Source organism: Siniperca chuatsi, linkage group LG7 (assembly GCF_020085105.1).
Source record: "Siniperca chuatsi isolate FFG_IHB_CAS linkage group LG7, ASM2008510v1, whole genome shotgun sequence".
NCBI classification, from domain to species: Eukaryota; Metazoa; Chordata; class Actinopteri; order Centrarchiformes; family Sinipercidae; genus Siniperca; species Siniperca chuatsi.
The window spans coordinates 26986461-27002837 of NC_058048.1; the positions used below are offsets into that span (position 1 = coordinate 26986461).

Sequence of the window (16377 nt, forward strand, 5' to 3'; positions counted from 1 at the left end):
TATAATAGCCCAATATCACAAAGCATGCCTCAAAGGGCTGTACATATAATAAAAACAGCAATGAGAAATATTAGCAAAACACACAAAAAGGCATAGAAATGAGAAAACCTACATACAAAGCATTACAAATGGAATATTCGACACATACAATACATACAATAAAAACAGTCAATGAGCAGCATTAGCAAAATATACAAAAGTGTACAGAAGTGAGACAACACATATATGAAAACACATATATACATACATATGCATACCCAAGTGCACATAGATAGAGTATAAGTTGGATGACCATAGTTTAGTATGTAGCGCAGACTAAGTGAGGTTGAAGGCTGATGCGAAAAAATTAGGTTTGAGTTTACTTTTGAATGAGTCAACTGAGCTTTATGAGTTTTATTTATTTCTGGAATAGTCAGGAGACCAGCATTTTGAGATTGTAGAGCCCTAGCAGGTATATGAGGAGTGACTAAAAGTGATAAGTAGGATGGTGCACGTCCATGTAATATTTTAGTGTGTAGAAGTCAGATCTAGCATGTACAGGAAGCCAATGTAATGAAATAATAATGATAATAATAATAATAATAATAATAATAATAATAATAATAATAATAATAATAATAGAAATAATGATAATAATAATAATAATGATATCCTAGCTGCAGTATTTTGTACAAGTTGTAGTTTGCTAATAGTTGATTTAGCCAGAAAAAAGGGTGTTACAGTAGTTAAGCCTAGATGAGACAAAAGCATGAAGTTTTTCAGCATCCGCCATGAAAAGAATGGGACGAATCTTGGCAATGTTTCGTAAGGGGAAATTACCTTCTTGTGGTCTGATGAACAGTTATTGTGTAAAATAAAGTAAGATCTGTCGGATAAGTATGATCTAAACCAGGAGAGAGCAATATCAGTGAAACCATTATAACATTCTAGGCGATGTAATAGAATGTGGTGATCAATTGTGTTGAATGCTGCACTGAGATCTAGGAGCACCAATATTGAAATTGAACTGGAGTCTGAAGGAAGTAGTAAGTCACCACTTTTGTCAGGGTCCAGGTTATGTTTCTGTAGGAGTGGCCTGATAACCCCTGTTTTAAAAGATATAGGCACAATTCCACTAATAAGGGAGCTGTTTATCATCTGCAATAATAGTGGGCTGAGAACTGGAAAAAGGTCCTTAATAAACTTAGGAAGGCGTAAACAAGTAGTAGGTTTGGATGAGAGTACCAATTTAGAGAGAGGGAGATTATGTTGAAGTGGGTGAGTTTGCAAGATGAAAACTGATGAACTGAGAACAGATTTAATCGCTCCTTCCTGGGTGGGAAATGAGGAAGTGGAGGATATTGTTTTTCTGATTTCATCAATTTCTATTAAGTCTTTTGCAGTAAGGGAGGTATTACATATAGCGAGTGGTTTACTAGTGAGTTTAGTGAAAGTGTGAGTAATTTTTATTATTTTGTATCAGGCCAGAAAAATAAGCCATTCTAGCAGCAAGGAGAGCACATTTATATTCAAGCAGGCTATTGACCACGCAAGCTGAAAAGTTTCTTGCTTGGTTTTTCTCCATTTGTGTTCAAGATTTCTGCATTTTTGTTTAAGGGAGTGTCTTGATTGTACCAGTGTCTTGATTAAACACGTCCAGTAGTATATAATTTAAATTGTCAGTGATCTCCACATCAAAGAGTCAGCTGTAAAGTCTACTCCGCCTCCAGAAGACCGGCCACTGTCAGTATCCACAGCGGATGTGAGAAGAATCCTGCTGAGAGTGAATATGAGTAAAGCTGCTGGGCCTGATAACATCCCTGGCCATGTACTAAGAACATGTGCCAATCAGCTAGTTGATGTTATTACTGACATTTTTAAACTATCACTGTCAGAGGAGATTGTTCTCACCTGCTTCAAGACAGCCACCATCGTCCCTGTATCTAAAAAGTCTGCAGTGTCTAGTCTAAATGACTACCGCCCTGTGGCTCTCACCCCTATTCTGATGAAGTGCTTTGAGAAACTGGTTCTCCAGCACATAAAGAACGACATCCCAGCCAGCCTGGATCCTCACAGTTTGCTTTCAGAACCAACACAGAGGATCCACAGAGGATGCCTTCTCCACTGCCCTCCACTCAGTCTTCATACACCTTGAGAACAACAACACCTACATCAGAATGTTGTTTGTTGATTTCAGCTCAGCATTCAACACAATCTCCCCCATGAAACTTATTGGAAAACTTACCACACTCTGTAATTGGATATTGGACTTCCTTACAAACAGACCCCAGTCAGTTCGGATTGGCTCAACACTGGAGCCCCCCAGGGCTGTGTGCTCAGCCCCCTCCTGTTCACGCTGTACACCTGATTGCAGCCCCCGACATGGAGACAACTCTGTTGTGAAGTTTGCGGATGACACTGCCATTATCGGCCAGATTACAAACAACGATGAGACTTTAAATCGGGAAGAATATATAGTTGATCAAATTTGACATTAGTTTCCTGGTCCCTTTCCAGTTTAGGTGCAAGCCATCAGTTTTATACAGGTCACGCTCAGTCCAGAATGAGTTGAAATGGCTGATAAAACCCGCTATACAGACGTTTTTCAACCACTGATGGAGGCTAAAAAGATGGCTGAAATGTTCAGATCAGGTTGACATGGTGAGGATAGGACCAGATAGAAGACATCGTTTGCCTAGGGTTTCAGTAGTTAATGCCAGTGATTGAGTGCCACGCTGGAGCTTGATTGATTGTCTGGCCATGACGTCATGGAGAATGATAGACCTATTAACCAGCAGCTTAATGAAACTGACTCACCACTTTTCCTTGTGAAAACATGTTGACACAGAAACCAATTTAACGAAGGTTATCCAATTTTTCACAAACCTGTTAAATAAACTAAAACAGACCCTCCAGAACATGAAAAACTGGTCATTGTTAAACGTTCTTCATTACACATTTAACTGTTAATATTCTCCTTGAATAATCATCTAACACAGCAGCCAAAACAATTAACTAATGCTAGCTGGTAAGTCCCAACCTCTTGGTGTCAGTTCTGTTGCATGTGTGTCATAGTGGTGCGTGTGTGATAGACTGACTCAAGGACAGAAACAGTATTCATTATATTAGGTTTAAATATTCATATTAATGAAATACTTAAAGTGTGAGGAACTTGAACCTGGAGTATTCATGTGAAAATATGCCTGAATCTGGCTTAAACTTGTTGCGTGCTCAGGTCAGGTTGTAGACTTCTAATATACAGCATTAGAAATTGAGATTACTATCGATGACATTTTTACAATGTTTCTCTTTCAATGCAGAACTTTCCCTAACAATTACTGGGACAAGTTTGTGAAAAGAAAGGTGAGTGTTTCAGGCAGCTTTGATTAAAAATGTCAGGGATATTTCTTGCAGTGAAATGACATCTGTGTGTGATATCCAGGTGCTGGATAAATATGGTGACATCTATGGCAGAGAGAGGATTGCAGAGTTGCTCGGTATGGACTTGGCTTCTCTAGATGTCAGTGCCATGACACATGAAAAGAAGCATGAACCAGACACCTCAATGTTCAGCTGGTATGTACTGTACTGTACACTGTTTACATATACCATTTAATTAACAGGTTTATGGTACATAATATCACAAAACAAACTTGTCCATCTCTCTGTAGGATAACATCTATTGACATCAAGTACCAAATCTGGAAGTTTGGTGTTGTTTTCACTGACAATGTGAGTTAAGGAAGCAGTTCATGGAATAATTTCGACAATGAGAGAATCTGTGTATAGTGTTACTGACAGCCCTCTTTCTCATCTTTTAGACCTTCCTCTACCTGGTTTGGTACATGTTAATGTCTCTGCTTGGACACTACAACAACTTCTTCTTTGCCGCTCATCTTTTGGACATTGCCATGGGTGTCAAAACCCTGCGCACCATTCTGTCCTCTGTTACTCACAATGGCAAACAGGTCTGCACACTTCCACTATAATAATGCATCATGAGGCTTTCTGCACACGTTTTCCCATTAGGAACTGTAAACTGACCTTGTACTAATGACACACCCATCTGTTCCTCACAGCTGATGATGACAGTGGGTTTGCTGGCTGTAGTGGTGTACCTTTACACCGTGGTGGCCTTCAACTTCTTCCGCAAGTTCTACAACATGAGTGAGGATGAGGATGAACCGGACATGAAGTGTGATGACATGATGACTGTGAGTGGAGGGCAGAGATATGGTTTTAAGACAGATCAGTAGTTGGAGCATGATTTAGAAGTCAACTTTACTTTGGGTTGATTTTTTGTTTTGTGTTAGAAAATGTAATTTTCTAAGATGGCCTCTGTCTTCACTTCCTCCTGCAGTGTTACCTGTTCCACATGTATGTTGGCGTGCGTGCTGGTGGTGGCATAGGAGATGAAATTGAGGACCCAGCTGGGGATGAATATGAGCTCTACCGAGTGGTCTTTGACATTACCTTCTTCTTCTTCGTCATTGTCATCCTGCTGGCTATCATCCAGGGTATGGTTTATAAGTGGTTATTTTCTTAAACAAAATTGCTCTATGTTGTTTAGGGGTAATTAGACGCTCCTCTGCATCCAACAATTATGCTGCACTCATATTGTGTGAACTTTACTGTAAATACAAGTCAAAAGTGAGAAAACAGCCCATAATTTAAAGTAGGGTGTGTGATTTTTTCAGTAGACTCTTTTATAGCTGATACTACTTTTGTGTTAATATGTGTCACAAATGTGGCGGTACAAATAGAATTTAACTGAAAGTGACTATGCAGGGAGTTTGAAATTTAGGGACGTTGGCGCCCGCTTGTGGTAATATCCAAAAAGACACTGAGGCAGAGAGCAAGATTAATTGGTTGAAGATTGTACCAGTGTTGCCCAGGATTGTCTCATATTTCTACACAGAAAATCTTACGCCATCAGACAAATTTGAAATTGCTATAATCTAAAAGAATTTAATTGTAGTGAAGGACCCACAGAGAATTATCACCTTATTCTGCAGTTCCCCTCAGCTCTACAGAGCTTTATAGTATCTTTCAGCTCACTGTTTTGGTTTTAGGGCCCACAATGTTACTGTTTTGGTTCAATCTCACTGCTCCCACTGATTGTTTCCACACGTAGCAGGCAGCTGTTTTCAGCGAAAAAGCTCTTAAACCCCACTGTATGTACTGATGTATTGATTTTAAATCCATTCATAAAAACGGTTTTGGATGTGGGCAAGTTGCGACAAGATGTTTCTATTATTATGTGAAGCTAGGAAAGCCTCCTGAGTGAACTTAAAAAATAGGGAAATATATGGAATAGAGAAAGGTGTTTTAGAGGTCTAGTTTTCAGATTTGAATTCTAGACCTGTTGGAAAAATCTGTGCAAAAGCAAACACTTTCACCTCCCTAAACGTAATTTTGTTGAAAAGAAATGTTGTAAGAAATGCTGTCTGTCTGTCTGTCTGTCAGGTTTGATTATTGATGCCTTTGGAGAGCTGAGAGACCAGCAGGAGCAGGTCAGAGAGGACATGGAGGTAAGATAATGAGTTTCAGAGGGATTTAACTGGTCACTTTACTAAATTCACTCAATTCTCCTGACTTATAAATCAAGAACGTGTTTAATCTAAACTGTCCTTGCTCCCTCTAGACAAAGTGTTTCATCTGTGGAATAGGAAGTGACTACTTTGACACAACGCCACATGGCTTCGAGACACACACCTTAGAAGAACATAACTTAGCCAACTACATGTGAGTTACCTTTCAGAATGCATATGTGACAACTAAACTCCTCTAAATACAGTGTGTGTTCATTTTTTATGAACACACACATATTTTTTAAATTCTTTTAGACTAATTACCTTTACTTCCAAATTTCCCTTTATTTTTTTGTAATTGTTTTAAATAAGAGGCATTAAATGCATACTGAATGAGTGGATAACCTTGTTCATTATTTTTACTATTAAAACATAGCATCATTAAATATACCTCACCTCTCTCATCCCAGTATCAAAACTTGACATAAAGAGGAAAACAGTCACAGATATTTGCAGTGTTAATGTTCATTTTTTAAATAGATTGTTTGACTATCTTGTCCGCAATAATTTGGCCTCTGATAACACTAATTGTGAATAATATCTTACAACCCAAATACTGTTGCAAGTTATTCAGTTTTACCCAACAACAACCCTGTTATTGTGTTGCATTATTTTCTTAGTTTTCCCCCTCCATTTCACTTTTCTCTTTCAGGTTCTTCCTGATGTATCTCATAAATAAAGATGAAACAGAACACACAGGACAGGTCAGTAAACATGCATAAATTTGAGATATATAAAGAAGGTACATAAAATAAAGGTGCAGTCCTCATTGGTAGTTTTTTTTTTTTTTTTTTTTACAATTCTGTCTTATGTTGTAACATGTTTCCTTTTGTGTTTCAGGAGTCATACGTGTGGAAGATGTACCAGGAGCGATGCTGGGACTTCTACCCTGCTGGAGACTGCTTCAGGAAGCAGTATGAGGATCAGCTCGGATAATGTCCTGTAACGTTAATGTGCATCTGAAGGAGAAAGAGAGGAGGGGAGAGAGGAGGGGAGGGAAGTTCAGAGAGGGGAAAGATTTGAAATTTAGAGATCGAACACGTCTATGTCTTAGTTTTCCTTTGTCTGCACATTTCTCTAGTCCGTTGGAGCTATGCACACTTTGACTGCACTATTGTACCACCTGCAGCAGAATGTTGATGGAATAGATTTGAGAAAAGCAGAAGAATAATATCATATATCAAGACACAAGAAGCCAGGGGCCTTTTTATTCTGCTATGAATACACTATATGGCCTTTTTTGTGTAAAATATACATAGATTGCCTTGCATATCAATGCATTTATACACAATGGGCTTTTTCGCTACTGCTGTAAACGTTATAGTGCCTATAGCAATGTCACTGCTTTAGCTATCAGATAGTTTAGATTTTTAGCTTTAACACTTTTATTTGAGATTAGAGTTGATAAGTTTTATTTATATATTGTTTGTAAGGTTGGGAATTTTTTGTATGTGGCTGCTGCCATTTGATATTACATCTCCGATTTCTGGTGTTTCAGTGAGAGAGTGTTTTGAAAGAAAATGATTCAGCAGCTTACAGTCGTATCTCTGAGATCCTTGAGGGAGCAGTGAACATGTTAGGCCCCCTCTCAATCCTTTTCTTCCTCTCTCAAGACTTACAAACGCGTCTTCAAACAAGCTATCATGAATGAAAACTCTTGTTGGACTGACTTGCCAAGATAATAAATGGAGTATCATCTGCGTACGTGACATATACCAGTGTGAATCAGCTGTATAGACAAACCCAGTTTGCACTCTGAAGTCTTACAATGCATCCCTGGATGTATGTGGTCCCCTATCTCCACTGGTATCTCTTTGCCATATAAGATAGTGATGATGTACACACATACACTATAGGAGGATGCCGGGGTTATTTATTTATTGTTTATATGCAGATCAAATCTTCTGAAGACGACCGTTTTAGCCCGTCTGTATTTCTGGACAACAGTCCGTTTTATGACACCTTATGCACAAATACGTTTTTGTCAGTGCATTAAACTAAGTAATGAATGTATTTAATGTATACATTTTGGCCAAAGTGTCATCTGTATAACTGATTCATGTATAGGCTGCTTAGAGGCCTTTTGATGAAAAGACATATTTTACATAAATCATAGATACATATATTTATTTTTCTTTAGGGCTTTGAAGAATTTAAATGATCATGCTACTGTTGGACATGAACATGTCATGTGTCCTGTTTGTGAAATCCACAATGGTGAAGAGAATTGGTCTCACACTGAAGTAAATGCCCAGTTTGCAGTCAGAAGAGCAAATTAGCTTTTGTTTTTGCTAGTTATGTTTTTATGATAGATATTTTTAGGAATCCAGCATATCAGTTATTTTTCTCAATCAAGAAAGTCATGCGTGATGCGTTGCTCCCAGACAGTTCTGTCTCATTATACCTCTTACAGATCACATACAAACTCACAAATTCTCCATCTTGTATTTAATGTTATGACTCACTTTGTCAGAGGCAGAGCAGTATTTTGTTTGCTGACGACTCTGAAGTGCATATTTGCCGCTGTGGTCCACACAGGCAGAGCAGTATTCTGTTTGCTGACGACTCTGAAGTGCGTATTTGCCGCTGTGGTCCACACAGTTGATGGTATGGAGCTGAAAGGAGATCATTACTTTCCACCTGACTGTCCTCTGACTGAACCATGTGTTTCAATACAGAATAAACAGATTATTTTAAGGAGACCTAGAACATGTGTCCTCTTTTAAATTAAAGCTTCTGTTTGTACTTACTGTATGTGTGTGTGTGTGTTGTGTGTATTCTTGTTGTGTTACTATTGTGAGGACCAGTTTTAGACCTTGAGTGTGAAGACATGAAAATGAGGACATTTTGTTGGGTCCCTGTTTCCTTAAAGTGCTGTAAGAACTAGGTTTAGGCTAAGGGTAGAGGTCAGGGAATGCCTTATGGATCATTACAAGTATAGATGTAAAAACGTGTGCGTGTGTTTAAGCATGCATCCCTAAGGTACTGTAAATGTTGTAGGAATAAATTCACTGACTGCATGGACCTGTGAAAGATACTTTCTGGTTTGTGAGCCTCAGACAATGTTTAGGATCTTTTCGTATTACTATTTGTTCCATGGTGGCTTTTCTGACTGACCTGTCCCTCAATACCTCCAGAAATGTGAAGAAGGACATCTTTATATGCATTTACATTAAAACAATAATATGTACAATTCAGATACCTTAATTCCACTAATAAAACTGACATTATAATATCTTTAGCTGTTTATTCGGCATTTACAGCCTTCATACTTTGCAAGGGATACACTGACACTCATTTTGAAATGACATTATTAAGATGCCTACTTTATAGACTTTATAGTTTGTTGAATTAAACGTTCCCTCTCAGGCGTCCATGGTGGCTTTGGCAGGACTTAATCATAATCAAATATCAAAAGTACATTGCTATGCTTTAAACTTTTAAGGAAACACCCATATATCACTATGACAGCCTTTGTTTCCTGAAAGATTATGTGCCTGTGTGCATGTATGTGTGTGTAAATGAACAGATTGCATGTTTACTTTGTAAAACATTAGCTGGAATAACCTACTGCCTCCATGAATATCCTATATAAAATCACTGTATGCACACAGACCTGAGTGGTAGATAAGGGTTACTTGTATTTCTGTTTGCCTTAGGTAGGCAGGCTTGGTTGGATATTTTATTAATCACACATACAACCTCCTACAATTCTTTTAATCTCAGGGCAGTAAAACAATTATACAGTGGTGTGAAAAAGTGTTTGCCCCCTTCCTGATTTCTTATTTTTTTGCATGTTTGTCACACTTAAATGTTTCAGATCATCAAACAAATTTAAATATTAGTCAAAGACAACACAAGTAAACACAAAATGCAGTTTTTAAATGAAGGTTGTTATTATTAAGGGAAAACAAAATCCAAACCTACATGGCCCTGTGTGAAAAAGTGATTGCCCCCCTGTTAAAACATAACTTAACTGTGGTTTATCACAATTTCTCTAGCCACACCCAGACCTGATTACTGCCACACCTGTTCTCAATCAAGAAATCACTTAAATAGGACATGCCTGACAAAGTGAAGTAGACCAAAAGATCTTCAAAAGCTAGACATCATGCCGAGATCCAAAGAAATTCAGGAACAAATGAGAAAGAAAGTAATTGAGATCTGTCAGTCTGGAAAAGGTTATAAAGCCATTTGTAAAGCTTTGGGACTCCAGTGAACCACAGTGAGAGCCATTATCCACAAATGGCAAAACATGGAACGGTGGTGAACCTTACCAGGACTGGCCGGCCGACCAAAATTACCCCAAGAGCACAGCGACGACTCATCCAAGTCGTCTGAATACTTCCTCCTCTTGCATTAATAGTTGCTACAGTTTTCAATCACATTGGTTTTTCTTTCTACATGCCGCTCACACACATTAACACACACTATCTTTTGCTGTAACAGCCACTCCTCTGCTGGGTCAAAGGTTAATGTGCATCTAGTGCCTCCAAAGTAAACATGGTGATGCATACCTGGGTTTGGTACCCTGCTCTCCCCCTCCCTTATCATTTGTATAAAACAAGGCTTCCAGCAGAGATCAGTTCCTGACAAAACCCTCCTGATTCTGTCCCTCTCACTGACTGCTGCCATGTCGTTTGTTGCTCCTCCTGGCTATCAGCCCATCTATGGCCCAGTAAGTATCTGCGCTCACTGCTTCTTAATTTTTAAGGGTTTGATTGTATGTACAGCTTGGTGGGTAATGCATTGCACTAATGCTAAGGGATTAAGATTTAATCACCAGCCACACTAAAAATATGTTAGTGTGACATAGTTTAGACCAAAAAGTCCTGTTCAGGCTTGTTTCTGGGATTTCCAAACTATAGTTTTTTCTTCAGAGGACTTGGTACAAAATTCCCGTTACGTTACAGGCTGGAGAACAGTATAACCCACAACCCATATCACAATGGATTAGTTCAATCAGTGGATTGAAAACTTTCTTTCTTAGTGACATCATTTAAATAATTTCTCAAAACGTATCTTTTTGAAAAAGCTTTGTTTTCATTTCCAACATGTCTTGTTTGTTTTATTACTATTATTATTATTGTTTTTATCCTATATTGTCGTTAGGTATTTTATTCCGTATTTATGTATTTATATATTTTTACATTGTTGTATTGGTACTGTTGCTTAAGACTGTTGCTTACTTCTTCCACCACTGTTTACTGTGTAATGTGACTGACATTTGGAGATGTGTCTTGTATGCCTGCGAGCATTGTGCAATGTGATTTGAGTTTTTCAGTATTGGCTGAGTATTGTTTGTGCACTGTACAGAGAATTCCCTACCTGGGGCCCATTTGTGGAGGCCTGAGGGAAGGGGTGTCCATCTACATCCAGGGGTCCATTCCTGAGGATATTACCAGGTATAGAAAGCATAAATCTGTAATCTTACTCTGGGTGGAGCAGGTTTCTTTCTGCATTGTTGCATCAATGCAGACTTGTAACACACAGCTCCACTTTTATCATTTGTTCCTCACCTTTTCTAAACCATAATATCTGATTTGCCAAACGCACACTGCACATACCTGAATATAACCAGAGACAGTTTAGAGACTATCATTCCACACCTACTTCACTCCCACTATGGGAGTGAAGTAGCTGCTCTCGGCAGCACCCTTAGTGGCTAGGCCCCCAAACAACCTGTCCTGCTATCTAATCTTCATAACAGTGACATGTTTAACTCCTTTGTGGGGAGAGTTTTTTTACAGCTGGCCCCACCTTTACTGTTTGCATTTCTTCTGTTTTCTGACACTAAAACTAACTTATCAGTCACTTCAGCACTTAATGACGTAATGTCTCTGGTTCGCCTGCTGTTACTTTTGGCAGGTTCTTTGTCAACCTGCTCTGCGGAGAGTCCGAGTCCAGCGACATTGCCTTCCACTTCAACCCTCGATTTGACGGCTGGGACAAGGTGGTCTTCAATTCTTGTGAGAATGGATCCTGGGGGTCTGAGGAGAAGATTCGTGATATGCCCTTCTGTAAAGGCCAGGCCTTTGAAATGGTCATCATGGCCACTTCACAAGGCTACCAGGTCAGACCAACCAGAAGTCCACACATACTTGCAAACTATTTTTTATGGGTAACACTTTACTGTACCTTAAACACTTTGACCCCACTGTTTAGCATTTACAAATATTTAAACATTTAATAAATGGTTTATAACACACTATAATGTTGTTTGTAAACTGATATAAGGACATTTTAAGTGTGTATTAATGTATAGCATTTGTCAACATTTATAGCTTCTCCTATGAAGTGTTTTACTATATTGTCATTCATTATCAATGGCAATGTATGCCAGGGCACACTATGCTTAACATTTGACATTATCCTGTTGTAGGTCAAAGTCAATGGGAGGGACTTTCACTCCTTCCAACACCGTGTCCCTGTGGAGAGAGTCTGTGCAATGCAGATCGCAGGAGATGTTTCCATCCAGACGATTAATGTCATAGGGGTGAGACGTCTCTAAAGCTTTCAGCTTAATGCTTTGGGCTTTGCTGGGGCAAAGAAAGAAATTTAAATAATAAATCATGATAAACTGATTGCTAATGCTTTCTGCTTCTATGTCAGGGTGCTCGAGGGGGCATAAATAGGTATCCTGGAGCAATGGGAGTGAGTAAAACAGTGTTTTAAATGTTTTAATGTATTTGGAAAATGATTGTGCTTGCTTTGTTTTGCTGGGTTTAAATGTTTTTAAAATGTTTTAGCAAAGCTGAAACCAAATGTGCAATGAAAAACTTGTCTTACGGTTCCTACAGTTGTTAGACAATTAGTGGTTGCTAATAGTAGTTGTTGCAGCGCAAGTTGAGAGTTTACTAACCCGTGAGCAGGTTACACTTTTAGTGCAAGGTTTTTAATTTGCCTTAGTACTTGTTATTCCCAAGAAATGTCCTATTATTACCACTGTACTACCTCCTTATTCCCTGTTATTACAAGATATTACTTTATTATTACATTGTCATTACACACTGTTTGTAAAGTGCCACCAAAAATAGTAGAACCAATAATAGAACTTGCAGTAGTGGTATTAAAAGCAAGAGTTATTGTGTGAGTGTGCCATTTTTCCTGGTAGGTAAACAACACCATCTGCTGAGTTGAACAATTGGCATGCTTGATACTACTATTTGCACTTTATGTTGTGTATTTAAATTAGATTTGTTATTTGTTTAGTTTTAATCTTCTGTTTGTTTGTTTTTAGGGTGGAATGGGAGGAGGAATGGGAGTAAGTATACATAATTTAAGTGTAAAATTCAATTCAACACAGGACTGTACAGGATTTAACATGCTCTCCACTTTTCATCAGGGAGGATATCCAGGATGTGGCATGGGGGTATGTTGTTTTTTTAGGGGTTAATTGTCTTTGAGTGTAGTTTCCTTTACATATTACTGAAAATATAGTGAAATACAGTGAACATATTTTCACTAACCCTTTCTTCATCTAACTAATATCCAGGGAGGATACCCAGGTGGCATGGGAGGAGGCATTGGTGGAGGAATGGGAGTAAGTATGGGAGGCCTTTTGTCATGACAGGACACTAGTAATTTTTGTAAAGTGTCAAAATTAAATTAAATACCCCATTAAACAGTATTTAACATGTTCACCACTTTTCATCAGGGAGGATACCCAGGTGGCATGGGAGGAGGCATGGGTGGAGGAATGGGAGTAAGTATGGGAGGCCTTTTGTCATGACAGGATGCTAGTATTTTTTGTCAAGTGTCAAAATTAAATTAAATACCCCATTAAACAGTATTTAACATGTTCACCACTTTTCAACAGGGAGGATATCCAGGAGGTGGCATAGGGGTGAATAAACTATTTCTGCTCTTCATCAGTGTTCAAATTCAAATTCATTAATTTATGATGTCTATTACATGCATGTCAAAAACACAGAAAAAACAGCTACCCAAGTCTAACTAATTCACAATAAATTACACAAAAATCGTATTAAATCTTTCTTTTTTAAACATGTGCTTCTTCGCAGGGTGAATATCCAGGAGGCATGGGAGGTGGGATGGGGGTATGAAACAATGTTATAACAGATTTGATTGTCCTTGTGCACATTTGATTGTTTTATAATACATTTAATACAAACGTTTTAATGTAATCAGTAGACTGTACTAAGTGGACTGTGGTATCAAATTTGTACAATTTGTTTTTCCTTCTTGCAGGGAGGATTCCCTGGATCAAACCTGCCGGTGAGAATTCTGCATGACAAAGTTGACATTTTCTATGTATCCATGATATTTTCTTACTTCTGGTAATCCAATTTAAATCGTAAATCTCTTAATCTGATTATAGGGCATGGGTGGGCAGCCAGTCTACAACCCTGTAAGTAATATTTGTTCCGTACTCATTTGCAGTGGCAGTTTACAAGCACTTTCTGTATTCAAAACCACAGGGATAAGTCCCTGGGTGACACAATGAGGCCTCATTTGAGTGGCCTAATTTGAGGCCTCACTTGTTTTGGGCGTTTTGATGTGAGGAAGCTATACATCTTGTGTTGACATTTCGGCTTTGAAAGATCGATTATGTGTTTTGAGTGTACGTCACTATTCCTGTAGTCCACTTCTATTTTAATAGTTTTATTTTTAACGTCTTAAGACTGCGTCTACCTTGATGCTAGGTGGAGAGACTGTTGACTTGAGAGTATTTAGAATTGCGTTTTTACTGCCATCCAGTGGTCACAGAGATGAAATTACAAAAAATATTACTACATTGAATAAATGAGACACACCTCTTCTTATTGGCTTTTAGTGCTTATTCTATTTGATAGAAATATTTCTATGGAAAATCTTGTTTTTTTTTCTAGTAGCTTTCATGTCATATGACCCAGTGACTCCAAATCAATACCAAACGTTATTACTACACTGAACCTCTTTATATCGAATGTTAGTGCTTCTTCTATTAATGTGACCCAGTAACTCAAAATCAATATGAGAAATTATTACTACACTGGACAAATAGGACACACCTATTTTGATTGTATTTTAGTGCTTCTTCTATTTTATATAAATATCGTTATGCAAAAGTCTTGATTTTGGATCCAGAGTGTAATGTCTGTCAAATATCTAACTTAAAACTAACTTTACTGTGGTACAATAAACCCTGTACCACTGACGAGAGGGGTAGCTGAGCTAGCACTAGTGCTAGCCAGCCTCTCAAATTCAAATCTGCTGTACTGGGAAGACCATAGTTAAAAAAGTAGTCCAATGACACAGATTACTTTACACTACAAGTAATGTTAGCCTAATTAGCAGGGCTACCAAGAGAAACAGTGTTTACTGCCCTCTTGTGGCGATAGAGAGGAACACATTAGAGCCATCAAGTTATCGTAAATGCAGACATGATAACATACTTACACTTCTGGTGAATATAGTCAAAATGAAGTGACCAAACTGAAGCTATCAGATATAAACTAAGCTCTTTAGTGTTCTCTAGTGTCACAGTTCATTCTAAAAAATGTATTTAAAAAACATGTACTGGTATTGACATATACCAAGAGATAGCAGAACAATTAAAAATTAAAATTTGATTTAATTAAAATTTTAAATTAAATTAAAAGACTGTTGAAAGCTGAGCTGGGTCTAACATTGCAGAGCTTGGCCTGACAAATTAAGTATGTGTCCTAGAATTACCACTTACAGATAAACACTTTTGATTTAGGTAACAGCGTACCCTTTCCTCTGGCGTCACCCTCAGGCTAAATGTTTTTTTTGCCCCAGTAGGATCTAAAAATATTAAAGTTGTCACTCCTACTTTGTTATCTGTGTGTACATGATAATAATAATGAACAATTCAGCCTCACAGGGGCCACTAGTGTTGCTATGGAGTTTTAGTCTTGTTATTATGTTACCTGTCTTATTTTGTTTTTGCTGTGTGTTTTAAGCCTGTGCCTTACTCCAACATGATCCCAGGAGGGATGTTCCCTAAGAGGACCATCGTCATTAGAGGCATGGTGCCCTATGGAGCAGACAGGTTTGTGTTTGTGAATGTACATGCTTAAATCACTGTAGTGTAGTTATGTGAGTGCTAACAGACAACATATTACACCCCCGGGTCTGTGTCCTGCAGAATGAGCATCAACTTCAAGGTGAGCAGATCTCGGGACATCGCCTTCCACATAAACCCCAGGGTGAGGGAGGGGATTGTGGTGAGAAACAGCATGATTGGAGGTAACTGGGGCCAGGAGGACAGAGAGCTCAGCTTAAACCCCTTCATGGAGGGACAATACTTTGATGTAAGTTGTATCTGTCATACAGTCTTTAATTTTTGTCCTTCTAATGAATTTATATGTGATTTTGCTGTGTTAAACATTATTTTGACTCACTGTGGGTCAGCAGTGTTTTGATTTGTCTGCCTGTGTTTCTCAGATGTCAATTCGCTGCGGGAACCAGAGGTTTAAGGTGTTTGTCAACGGGCAGCACTTGTTGGACTTCTTCCACCGCCTGCACTCCTTCAGTGAGATTGACATGCTGGAGATAGAAGGCGATGTGCAGATCTCTTACATCCACTTCTGAGACCACACACACCTATAGGAATTATACATTCTGTACATTATTCCATTTTTTCATGTGTTTTTCAGTTGTTGGGTGATCTTTCAGAGGATATATCAGCCACTGTGTTGTTCTCCTGATCTCAGGTTCTTAAACTTCCTGCTGTGTGATCATAAATCTTAATAAGATCATCATCTGCTGTATTGTTGGTTAACTGCATCAATAAACATGCCACTAACACATGATATGGATGAGATTAATATTGACTACA

General features: G+C 38.3%; 2 protein-coding genes across 28 annotated transcripts in view; both read left to right on the plus strand.

Moving 5' to 3' along the window:
• ryr1b (ryanodine receptor 1b (skeletal)) overlaps nt 1-8272 on the plus strand; it is an 82939-nt gene extending 74667 nt beyond the window's left edge. For all 23 annotated transcript variants that reach the window (XM_044202748.1, XM_044202749.1, XM_044202759.1 and 20 more), the window contains 10 exons: nt 3300-3342; nt 3422-3555; nt 3651-3711; nt 3801-3947; nt 4059-4193; nt 4340-4496; nt 5446-5510; nt 5624-5724; nt 6223-6274; nt 6411-8272. In XM_044202748.1, coding sequence (XP_044058683.1) covers nt 3300-3342; nt 3422-3555; nt 3651-3711; nt 3801-3947; nt 4059-4193; nt 4340-4496; nt 5446-5510; nt 5624-5724; nt 6223-6274; nt 6411-6506 — 991 coding nt within the window. In that variant the 3' untranslated portion in view covers nt 6507-8272. The remainder of the gene's footprint in view (nt 1-3299; nt 3343-3421; nt 3556-3650; nt 3712-3800; nt 3948-4058; nt 4194-4339; nt 4497-5445; nt 5511-5623; nt 5725-6222; nt 6275-6410) is intronic.
• Nucleotides 8273-10104: 1832 nt separating this feature from the next.
• On the plus strand, nt 10105-16351 carry LOC122879500 (galectin-4-like). Of its 5 annotated transcripts, XM_044203661.1 has the most exons (16): nt 10105-10248; nt 10887-10975; nt 11439-11643; nt 11953-12066; nt 12183-12224; nt 12811-12834; nt 12916-12942; nt 13066-13113; nt 13228-13275; nt 13390-13416; nt 13595-13630; nt 13782-13808; nt 13912-13941; nt 15500-15588; nt 15685-15850; nt 15984-16351. In XM_044203661.1, the coding sequence occupies exons 1-16, from the start codon at nt 10204-10206 to the stop codon at nt 16128-16130; spliced, it is 1164 nt and encodes a 387-aa protein (XP_044059596.1). In that variant the 5' UTR covers nt 10105-10203; the 3' UTR covers nt 16131-16351. The 5 variants fall into 5 exon arrangements, with proteins under 5 accessions (XP_044059596.1, XP_044059598.1, XP_044059597.1 ...); XM_044203663.1 differs by lacking the exon at nt 13228-13275; XM_044203662.1 differs by lacking the exon at nt 12183-12224.
• The last annotated feature ends 26 nt before the right edge of the window (nt 16352-16377 follow it).